A 12,537-nucleotide genomic window follows, 5' to 3' on the forward strand; every position below is an offset into this window, starting at 1 on the left:
TGAGCTCCTCCTCCACCAGCTGTAACATTAAAATGCTGCTTATGTGTTAAATCATCAGTAATAATATTCCAATAATATATATAATATACAGTGAGGAAAATAAGTATTTGAACACCCTGCTATTTTGCAAGTTCTCCCACTTAAAAATCATGGAGGGGTCTGAAATTGTCATCGTAGGTGCATGTCCACTGTGAGAGACATAATCTTAAAAAAAAAAAATCCAGAAATCACAATGTATGATTTTTTTAACTATTTATTTGTATGATACAGCTGGCATTAATTGTTCATTTTTATGCAGATGACACTATTTTATATGCCGCTGGCTCTTCTCTTTATCTGGCCATTGCAAATCTACAGTCTGCGTTTGATGCAGTTCAGATCTCTCTCATCAAACATAAGCTTGTTTTAAACTAAAACTAAATGTATGCTATTCTCGAGGTCACCTAAGAGTATCCAGCCTACTGGCCATATCCAAACCCTTCAGGATTCTTAAATCAGAAATACTTTATTGATCCCCGAGGGGAAACTCTTTCGTTACAGCAGCTCGCCTTTACGTCAGTGCACACAGGAAACTGTTGAATTTTATAAATACTTGGGACTCTGGCTGGAAATCAGACTCACTTTTTATTTTAAGATTTTTTTTTCGGGCATTTTTGCCTTTATTGGATAGTGACAGCTGCAGTGAGAGACAGGAAAGGTGGGAGAGCGAGAGAGAGAGAGGGGATGACATGCAGCAAAGGGCTACGAGCTACATGATGCGCTCTCAGGTGAGCTACCGGCGCACCTGTAAATGCTTTTCTTAATTGTGAAAATGTATAATGTATGTCCGTCTATGCTTAAACTCTCTCTGTTTATTGTAGCCTCTGCAGATGATTCACACACTCTTACTGGCTGAATCTCAGATCGTATAATCACACTTTAGCAGACAGGAAGTGGAGTCAGTGTTGATGTGACTCAGCCTTGTTGCTTTGGCCCCTGCAGTGTGTTGCTAAGGGCCCCGGGGGTCTGAGCTGCTGAGAAGTCTTCATATCTAATGACAGTGTGTCTGCTTTCAAAGAGAGTGTGAGAGAACACCTGGATGATCTCACACACACACACACACACCTGAGACAGACAGGTGTGTGTTTGCACTGAATCAGCTGTGAATCAGAGCGGATCTGTTGGGTCACATGACTCAGAGACGAGCAGCTGAGTGAACTCCTCACCTGAAAGGTAAAAGCTCTCAGGTCACAGACAACAGCAGCTCTTTTTCCCAGCAGCCACATGGTGAAGAGTTAAAGATTAAAATATTAACTTCAGCCGCTTCATTACTGGTGTTTAATAAAAAATATTGAACTGGGAATGTTGGGGGGTTGAGAGTCTTTGTGAGGTATTAACCTTCACTGAACAACAACAACATATCTGTTAATAAATTGCAGAAGATTTTTGGTGGAAAGTTCATTTGTGTTTAAAAAAAAACACTGACATTATTTTAGACTGTAAAAAGAGAAATGACTAAATGTGATTTAAGATGTTTCATATTTCCACAGTGAAACTCAACACATGTTTATACACTGAGGTGTGTGTGTGTGTGTGTGTGTGTGTGTGTGTGTGTGTGTGTGTGTGTGTGTGTGTGTGTGTGTGTGTGTGTATAGAGGGTGTGGTTTGTTATGACAAATACTGTATTTTCTATGGCACCTCCTCCCCCTCTCCCTCCCCCTCAGTCTCTTTTCATTCAGTCGTGTCAGAGTTGGAAACATGTCGCGGAGGAAACAACCCAGACCACAGCACGTCCAGACTAATGATTTATCTTTAAACGGATACACTGGTAAGTTATTTTAATATAGAAAGTTACTTTTAATCTTTGAGAAAAGAATCTGTGTAGTTTATATTCATGTGATTCTTAGAAAAAGGACATGTTTATTAACAGAAGTTGAAGAAAACTGTTGTAGATGAATCCTTGATCTTTTTTAATATTATTTTATCTTTACAATATTCATGTCATATAGGACCAATAGTGTGATAATAATAATAATCATAGAATTCTATCCATAGTTTAGCATACAGTAGTACTATAACATACTATGTAGAACAAATCTAATGTTGACAGAACGTTTCTACCCAAATTTGTATTATTGCTGTGGTATTTTTCTTGTATCTGTGATTTTTTTTTATTATTTCATTAAGAGGGATAAATCTGTTCAATTAAAGCTTTAATTAAACCTGCACCATATTTAAATTTGAATACTTACATGCATGTATATAGGCTAGTTCTATATGTATTAAGACTGCCATTAATTCTTAATTAAAACATTTTGGTAATTTGAGTTCACTCGGGTGAGAAATTGGTTATGATGTTTCATGGCTTTCAGACTAATCTTAAATTATTTTCTACTGGTCAACTCATTTACTTTAATCTTTTAAAAAGAAGAGTTTGAGATTCTTTTTGAATAAAAATCATGAAACTAAACAGATTGTTCGTCCTTTTATTCCTTAAACTAGTTTTATGATAGAGACATTTATGAATGTTATTAAAATGTTCCATAAAGGTGCAGTGGCATCATTACAATAATAATTCCCCCCCTTTTTTTATCTGTTTCAGAAGATACATCTCTCAGTTCGGAGTCTCCTCCTGCAGCGGATCGCTATGCTCATGTCTGCAGTCGATGCTGTGCTGAGTTTAGCGCGCTATCAGACCTGGAACAACATCAAAGAGATTGTTCTCCAAATCCTCCAGTTCTGATTGTGAATGAGGATGAAGATCTGCTGTCCGGCTGCAAAACTTTCCCTGCAGCCTCATTACCAGCCAGCCCAGCAGGGGAGCCGGGTGAAACAGTTAATAACTTTGAGATGGAAAACAGTGAAACCCCATCACAGGACAGATCCAACAAAAGTGCAGGATTCATGGATTGTTTTAGCAGCAGAAGTGGCCATAGAAGTGTAGGAAGCCCAGGAAGCACCAGCAGTAACCAGAGCATCAGTGGCACTGAATGTAAGACTGACACTGTCCTTTGTACCTCAGTTTTCCCAGAATCCTTATCTCAACCTGACTGCTCAGCTGACCAAGAAGGATACTCATGGATGAAGAGCAACGTCATTATTGAAAACCTTGAGAGCACTAAAGTGGCCGTGGCTCAGTTTTCACAGCTGACACACTCAGACAGCTGCCACAGTAAGAACGCCATCTCGTCTCTGCTGCAGCAGCTCCTCACCCTGCAAATACAACAAATCCACCAGCTGCAGCTAATTGATCAAATCTGTCACCAAGTTCTGTTGTTTGCTTCTCATCAAGCCGAGATACCAGAGACTCTGGTGATCTGCACCAAAGACCTGTCATCTTCAAAATCCACCGATCAGCTCAAGGCTCTCAGTGCTCATCTGTCTCAGCAACTAGCTGCAGCTGCTGGGCTAGCCAAATGCTTATCAACTCAGTCTGCTAACATAAGTGACTTCAAGCATTTTACAGCCACAGAGCAGCCAAATCAAAGTCAACCTGACAGCAAAGATGTACTATCAATCTCAGAGTCCTCACAAACGTTTAGTAAGCTGATGACGACAGAAGTTCGCAAGCATGTTTCCAAAAAACAACACATGGACTGTGGTTCTTCTAACTCCCAACTTAATATCTTGTCCCAAACCAAGATGTCCTCTTTGATGTTTAGCAATAACTGCTTCATCAGTAAGACTTCTGAGAACTCCCACGTACCTCAACCTTCATCTAGCAGTGAGCACACAGCTTCAAATTCTATACCAAACATCAGTGCGATTGTGGAGGATCTAGATGCCCTGGCAGCCTTGGCCCAACAGAGGAAATGCAAGAATCTGAAGCTTTCTGCACCCACAGCATCTTCAAAAGAGTCTCTCTTCAAACGCAAATGCAGATTTTGCGGCAAGGTTTTTGGGAGCGACAGTGCCTTGCAAATTCATCTGCGATCACACACTGGAGAACGGCCATACAAGTGCAACATCTGTGGAAACAGGTTCTCCACCCGGGGAAACTTAAAGGTTCATTTTCAGAGGCACAATGAGAGATACCCACACATCCAAATGAACCCTTATCTTGTTCCAGAGCGCACAGGCAATATCCAAACCAAAGCTGGGATTCCTTTTGGTATGTCCTTGTCACCAGAGAAAGCAGCTGCAAGATGGCTTGATAGGTCACCATCCCCAACTACAATGACCTCTGGTTCCCTGGAACAGTCGGACTCAACCAACCTGTCCTCTCTCATCAAGAAAGAGGATGGCCTTATGGTTGTACCCATTCCCCTTGCTCAAGGTGATCTTGATTCAGCAGCAAGCATGGACTTCAGGTTAAAAGCAAACCCTACAAAGGCCTCTGACACAGTGGAGACCAGGCAACGAAGAACAACAAATCTTAAAAGTGAAGATATAAAACCATCTTTTAACATTGTCTCTAAAATGATGACCACAAAGTCAGAGGAATCCGTTGATGTCATACCCCATCCATTCACACATCCCAATTCTACCTCATTTTCAGGATTCCTTTCATTAAAACACTCTGACAACCCCAAACTCCGGCTGCCATCAGACACCACTGACAAAATAGTGTCAGACCCAAATGAGTGTGTCATCTGCCACCGCATACTCAGTTGTCAGAGTGCCCTGAGGATGCACTATCGGACGCATACAGGGGAGCGTCCGTACCAGTGTAAACTGTGTGGCCGAGCTTTCACAACGAAAGGAAACCTGAAGACACACCAAGCTGTTCACCGTGCCACAATCCCATTGAGGGTCCAGCACTTTTGCCCCATCTGCCAAAGGAAGTTCACGAATGCTGTAGTCTTGCAGCAACATGTAAGATGCATACACAACATACACATGAAGGAAGGTCACTTACCCGATCCAGACTTTACAAATCCGAAATACTCGGTGGATTGTAATGAAGGATTTGGGGACAAAACAAAATTGAATCACAGGAAGAACTTTTCGAATGACAATAATGGGGGCTTTTGTGACAACCAATTGTCTAGATTCAAATCCTTATCCATCCGTTTGTCCCCATGTCCGTTTGGTAAAAATCTAACTGATGCTAACAAAAAGACAAGTTACCACAGGCCACATGGGGAGCTGCAGCTCAAATGGATCAAAACAGAGAGGCCAGAAGGATCAAATGAGGAATGTCGTCAAACAAACATCCAACTGGCTGCTGAAAGTGGTCAGTGGACTAGCGCATTCCCCATGTGTGACAGTTCAGCTTCCAAGCAGTCTCCTAGTGGCCAAGCTTCAATGTATTTTAAAACTGCAAGGCTAGACGAACCATTACAGACATGGCTCGACTCAACCACTTTAACACTCCGTGCATCTGCTACAGCGCCCACTGACCTAAAATTATTTAACCACGCAGAAGATTCTCCAAGCTTTAACCTCAGAGAAAAGGGGGTCCTGAAGAACACTTACTGTGATATATGTGGGAAGAACTTTGCCTGTCAAAGTGCCTTGGATATCCACTACAGAAGCCATACCAAGGAGAGACCATTTATCTGCACAACATGCAACAGGGGCTTTTCCACTAAGGGAAATCTCAAGCAACACATGCTCACACATCAAATGAGGGACTTCCCGCCACATCTCTTTGAACCCTCCAACGAAGCACCCAACCATAATGGCTCCATGTTATCCATTGGCTCACAGGCTGTAAACACAGAGATGACTGCTTTCCTGAACTCCTCTTTTAGGAGTGGCAAGGATCTTTCTGGTCATTCAGAGAGCTCCTCAGTTTCTGAGTCCCCTGAATGTGCTGTGGCACCACCTCGCCGGACACCCAAACACCATCACTGCAAGACTTGTGGGAAGAGCTTCTCCTCCTCCAGTGCTCTGCAGATCCATGAGAGGACTCACACCGGGGAAAGGCCATTTGCCTGCGCTGTCTGTGGACGAGCTTTTACTACCAAAGGAAATCTAAAGGTTGGTTTTATCTATATATTTTTAGACCTTTTCCACTACAGGAACTTAATGACCAGTAGCTTAACACAGGTTCTGCTTTTGTTTTCACTGTTGGGGCCCGAGTTCCTGAACCAAAATTTCAGCACTGTTCAAGAGGTGCTATTAAAACCAAATCCAGGTACTCTGCAACAGCTCATCTGCAACACGGCAAACACAGCAATAATAATGCAGGACATGCATTTAGGGAAGCTTCAATACACAGGCTGTATACAATATAAATTCTCATACCAAACAGCATATAAAAATAATGACGTTTGTGCTGGTATCCGAAGCAGTGTCGCCTTTTCTGTGGCGTATATAGAAAACATCCTGGTTTATAAAACACAGTGGAAACACAAGGCAGAACCAAGAACCTAGATCTTACAAGTCCAGGTTATGGGAAGCTCCAGGTTACGGGTCATTGAGTTCCCGTAGTGGAAAACAACTATTTGGCTTCCATGAATATCACAAAGCATTCTCCTGCTTAAGAGTATTATCAGTAAAATATGGCTCTACGGTAACATTTAGCGGCAGCCTTTAGAAACTACATCACCATCAACAATGCAAGTTCTCCTTCCCCCCAGATTCTGGTATCAGAAGCGTTCTGGTTTCCGTTTGTAGTCCGAGTAGTATTGACCATATATTAGAGCGGGCTTTGGTTGCATGCAGGTAAACAGACCGTGCGCAGAGCAAAAGAGGCGGAACACTTTGGCCGAAACGCAATCTCGAACCCATCGGCTATCGCCTGGTAGCTTTTTATCAATCTCAAATCCTAGAGATTAGCTTTCTATTAGCGTCTTTTAAAATGATCCACATTCATATATATATCATCATTGTTAGACGATAGCTGATGGGTTCCGTGATTGCTAATCAGACTGTAAACAATGACCGGCGCACGGGAGAGGAAGGCTTGGCCAGGATATCTTATCCGGATATCCGCTGGCTAATCAAAATGGCAAAATACAAAAATCCAGGATCCAGCCAAGATCCAAGGGAGACAAACAATCCAATACAAACTCACGGTAAGAATGCTGGGGAACTGGGCACAGGAACCAGGTACCACAACAGGTGCACTAAAACAGTGACACACACACACACAGGTCAGGAACACTCACAGGACAGGAACAAAACTCAATGCAGGCCTCACACCAGGCAGGTATAACACCACGTGAAACAACAATGATCCAACAGTGAACAAAGACAGAGACACGGACTAAATACCCTGGGGGAGGTGAGACAGCGAGACACAGGTGCAAACAATCAAGGAAGGGCCAACAATCAAAACTGGAGGGAAAACAAAGACAGGAAGTAAAAACCACAAGACACACAAGTGAAGGAGAATACTACAAAATAAAACAGGAAATGAAAAACCTTAAACTACCACAGGATGATGGTTATTTGAAATGAGCATCCAGTAACTTTTCTCGCTACAATTCTTTGCTGGCTAAATACTAACTCCCATACGAGGAGTTGAACCCAGGCGGCCTGGGTGAAAACCAGGGATCGTGACCGCTAGACCAAATTGGAGTTGCCACCTGGTTTAGTTCACATCTGAGAGCAAAACAGTGAAATTAATTGATTTCTGTTGGAAATTTAACTCTTTTAAACACCAGTGCCACCAAAGACACTTGTCTTTGGTGGCATGTCCGAAACTGTAACCGATGACTGCGCTCTTCTCTTGTAGGTTCATATGGGAACTCACATGTGGAACAGTGCCCCCAGTAGGAGAGGCCGCAGACTGTCTGTGGACAGATTATCGGTGGGATTCGGGACTCCTGTTAAACTCCCTGAACCGCCACAGAAGAATCCAGCGATGGTTTCCAACAACGGAGGGTCTGTTTACCACTGGAACCAAAGTCCAGAGCTTTTCTCAGCAGGTTTGAAGATGAATGATGTTTGTGTGATTCAGAGTGGAGGTACGTCCTTCCCCTCAGGACACGTAGGACTGACGGAGAAGACACCTGTAGAAAGCATCGGTGTTTGTCTGAATAAACTTCGCCATACAGACCAGTGACCCTCCTGTCGTTTGGAGGAATAGTTAAAAAGACACTCACTGCTGCTTCACTGATATGATGTTACTTACCAGTTTCATACAATTTTGCTGTGTGAATTTACAGATGACATACATGTAACATATCTCAATAAAAAGTATAATGTTATCATGTGCAATAGATTTTTAAACATGCTGATTAGTGTGACTGTCAGTCTACACGTCATCTTTGTCATCTTGTCTTACATAACGAAAATAATAGTTTTCGCTTCCTACAGATTCATAGTATTGTATGTAAACTCTTTAAACTGTGCTAAACCAAGGGACACGTGTCGTCCTACACCGGGAGTTGAACCCAGACTGCCTGGGTGAAATCCAGGAATCCTAACCACTAGACCATCTGTTTGCATCACTAATATACATTTTTTGTGCCATTTTCAGCCTCTGTTTTTGATTAATTTAAAATCCACTTCAACTTCAATATCATTTCTAGTTTTAGTTTTGTTAAACTTACATTTGTGTTGAACAGAAATGCAGTTAAAAGCATGGATTGATCTGTAAAGTTTGTGTTGTCTCACCACACAGTGATTTTAAAAAAAGACTAAGAGTCTCCAGCTCCGTGAGGCTGTACTTAGACACAGCGGTGCTTTGAGCTAAATGCTAACATCAGCATGGTTTTTGGTCATAAACCAAAGTATTGGATGAATTAAAATGTTGACCGCTAGATGAAACGTCAGAGGATCACCAAAGTTATTACAGTTCATCCTGAAATTAGTCATGATATTAATTCTGACACAGCAAGTTTTAGATGTTCCCTCCACATGGACATGGCTGGAACCCACTGGCTGCGTGCAAACGAGAAAAATGCCTTTAAAAATTAAAATAAAACATGACATGCTTCAGAAAATGCCTTAATGAATGTATAGTAAGTAAGTAAAGTTTATTTAGTATAGCACCTTTCACAGAGCAAGGTAACAAAGTGCTTCACAAGAGTAAAATTATTAAAAGAATAAGATCATAAAAACAGTGAAAGAAACAACGATAACACTAAAGCATCACAGACCTTAAAAACACACAAGATTACAAACACTAGACAGCTCGAGGCGAGACGAAGGCCGTTTAATAGAAGAGTCTTCAGCTGCTTTTTTAAGCTGAACAAAGAGCGTTCGGCAGCAGTAAGTCAGCCGGTCCGAGGTGTGAGTGGGTTCTTGAGCTGCTCCGAAACATCCAGAACATTCGTATTTAAAGAGCAGCGAGAAGTTTGTGACCAATAGTGGTCACTAGTGTTTTCATGAGCGGGTCCCTGTTTATATGTATCTCTTGCTCTTCCATCACATGCAAAAGGATGCACATGTGCGGGTAACGCGATATTACCTCCGCCTGCAGAGGGTGGCTGTGCTAATGTGTAGTTTCATGCTGTTCCACTGATCGACAGGTGGCAGCAGGTGTGTCAGCGTTTGTTTCTCCACATGCTGAAGCAGCGTACACGGAGCTGTAGCCAGTCAATAAAAGTATTTTCCATGGCCATGAAATTCTGTACTGTACTCGACTATAATACATTATACTATAATTTAGAGAGCGTCCGGGTTCGGTTCCAGATGTCACAGTGCCAATAACTAAAAATGCAGCCTTGGAACAGAGCAACAGTATGTCGTGTGTCTCGCTTCATATGTTTAGATAAGGATGGTAGTTTTTTAATATTCATGTTTTTTTAGCGGCCTTTAACGAACACCATTTCCCATGAGCCCACAGACCATCACGGGTTAAACGTCACGGCCCGACAGAGAGCGAATGTCTGTGGTTAGTTGGCGTGTCTCTAATATCAGCGGGACAGAGAGGACTGAACGGTGGAAACGTTAAAAGAGATTAAAACGTCGGAACAATGGCTTTAAAAGAGAGCTGGTCAGTTTTCATGGGAGCTGTAGTTTTTCTGCGCTCACAAAATAATCGTTTGATTTCAGCTAAAATCTCGAAGGTTTCGGTTTCCAACAGCAGCTGCTGTTGTGGAGCTGGTTTGTGTGTAAACTCCAGGACTGAAGAAGGAAAAGCCGAAGGAGAGACCGTACTGAGGTACAGCAGCTGGTGGATCAGAGGCTGGACAGGAAGTTGCTCTCTACACTGCAGTATATTAATATGTTACCAACACTATATAAAACAAATGCATATCACTGATATCACTGCTGTCACGTGCAGCTGATGTCGTGTTCACGTGTGACAGCTGAAGCCTCGATCCTCTAACGTCACAGTCATGAGAGTGATGAGTGTTCAGCTTCCACACAGAGAGCTAAAGCCTGAAACAAAACCTGCACAAAGCCTCTCAAAGATAGATATCTCCAACAGACAGACATGAATCACTGCGCACACACACACACACACACACACACACAGAAATGCATACATCACACACTGTCAGTGATAAAATAATGATGACCAAGTTGATCACAGCTGACTGACACAAACACTGAAGATGAAACTGTCTCTGCTGTTTCCTGGAAACTGAGCAGTAACTGTTTATCTCTGAGTATCACAGTAACACGCAGACATAAAGCCACTATATTACACTCCTTTAAGACTTGGATGGTGCCACCAGCCAGGGGCCACATTTACAAATAAGCACTGCATATTTGAAACTTTATATCTGCGAGGTGTTTTTAAAGATTTACGTCTTCGGCGGGAACCAACGGGCTCGCAGCTGAGAGCCGCAGACAGGAAGTGAGACGGCGCTGAGAGACGGACCGACGCGTTGCTGGTTTGGACCCAATTAGATTAAAATGTATAACGTCATGATATCACAACGTCATCACCTTCCAGCAGCAGAGCAGCCTGGATACCCACAGAGAGCGGTCCCACTCTGCCTGTCCGCGTTGTGTTCAGATGTGTAGTGTTGTGTGTATTTTCACGGCCCGGGACGGAGGCAGCACAATGCTCCCAGCAGCTTACTTAAAAAACAAACAGAAAAACTCATCGTTGGCGAACAAAGGTGCTTTTCTAATGATTGCATATTTCACATCAAAACTGCCCGGCTCAGCACGTTGTTTGCAAGAAGGCATTTCCTTTGTAAGCATTTCAGCAGTGATCACGGCACCTTTGTTGCCCTGACAATGGAAATATTCAATAACAAGAAGACCTGCCAAATCTGCGACAGGGGGAAAATCTCCCCTCCCCGCCCCGCCCCGCCCCTGTCGAGCTCCACTGTCCGATATAACAGTGTGATTGTGGCTTTGTTGCCGGCTGCGCAGATCGTCTCTGATCATAAAGCAGAGGCCGTCCGTTCACAGCAGCTCTGTCCGTCCACAACCTGCCGTGTTCGCTCCAGACGAGGACAAAGCCACTGTCTCAAGTCTCAAAGTATCAAGTCTTACGAACGAGTCCCGAGCCCTAGAAACTATGAATGCTTTTTACATTTTGTCTTTATTACTTTCAAATAAATGAACCCGATCTCACAGTAAACTAGTTTCTACTTGACGCAGTGATTTTCAGCATCATGTGACTGAATGGAAATGATTATTCAAATGTGTTTATTGCTGAAGGACAACAGACTGTCCTCCTCTCTGAAAACATTGTGAAAGGAAAAATAATCGATCACGAAGAGACAAATCTTTCTAATGAATGAAGAAAGTTGCTAAAGTGTTGAGCTCTAGATGCAGCAGCATGAATCACTAGATGGACAACAGTAAGCTGCTGAACTCTTCCTCATTGAGACTCTGGATGTTCTGTTGGATGGCGACTGGATGAGCAGCTTCTTTAACGCGTCTCGCAACAGACGACAGAAATTCCTGTTACAAAGCTAAACGATCAGCTGTGCCTCGGCATGTTGTCGTTGCCTCCTCTGCATGTCAGCACGTCTCTGGGCTGACCTCTGTCTGTCGCAGCTTCAGAAACCTCAGTTTACAGGAGTTGTTCCTCTCAGCTCCTGATAAATGGCACCTGGTTGCATCAGTTCACACACAAATCACTTCAGGAGTCCGACTGAATGAAGTGTTTGCAGTTAGAGAACTGGTTGGATGTGAATGTTGAAGCCAGTCGCAAGCTAGCTACAGTACAATCCATCACTCTGCTGCTTTGACTTCACTTAAAGAACCATCAGCATTCTTACAGTCATTACACTTGTAATATAATCAATACTTGAATCAATAATCAGTTCTGCCCCCGTCGTGCAGACGCAGCTCCAGTGAACCCCCCATCAGTGCTCCGTCCTGCCCTCCTCTCAGCTGCAGGAGAACAACGAGGTCGAAGTTACACCCTCCGCCACGTCTCCAGAGATCGTTCATGAATAAATAACTAATTATTATCACTGAATGACGTGAAATAATAATCATGTATTTAAGGTAGCACCTTTCCCTGACTGGATAATCACGTTGCAGTCGGCTACTTTCAACCAAATAGTCCGAATGGCATCAAATTACATAAAGTAGTTCCTCAGATTAAATATCTTGCAGACTACGTACGAGGACATTACCATCGGACTTCAGCAGATTCCAGCCTGCAAAGATAAATTTAGTATTACAGTTTTTTACAATCGCTGTGACAGTTTTTTTGATACATTTAACAAGTTTCCTAAACTCTTAACACGTTAGCACAACATCCGTCTTTGTAGGCTAAACACTTAACACACGTCTTGTTGC

At 42.8% G+C, this 12,537-nt stretch overlaps 1 protein-coding gene across 1 annotated transcript; it reads left to right on the forward strand.

Moving 5' to 3' along the window:
* The first annotated feature begins 245 nt into the window (after positions 1-245).
* LOC122874431 (sal-like protein 1) lies at positions 246-8,081 on the forward strand. Its single transcript, XM_044192295.1, has 4 exons — positions 246-1,212; positions 1,704-1,807; positions 2,582-5,904; positions 7,607-8,081. The coding sequence occupies exons 2-4, from the start codon at positions 1,738-1,740 to the stop codon at positions 7,934-7,936; spliced, it is 3,723 nt and encodes a 1,240-aa protein (XP_044048230.1). The 5' UTR covers positions 246-1,212; positions 1,704-1,737; the 3' UTR covers positions 7,937-8,081.
* The last annotated feature ends 4,456 nt before the right edge of the window (positions 8,082-12,537 follow it).

The sequence above is a fragment of the Siniperca chuatsi genome, linkage group LG4 (genome assembly GCF_020085105.1).
Source record: "Siniperca chuatsi isolate FFG_IHB_CAS linkage group LG4, ASM2008510v1, whole genome shotgun sequence".
Taxonomy (NCBI): domain Eukaryota; kingdom Metazoa; phylum Chordata; class Actinopteri; order Centrarchiformes; family Sinipercidae; genus Siniperca; species Siniperca chuatsi.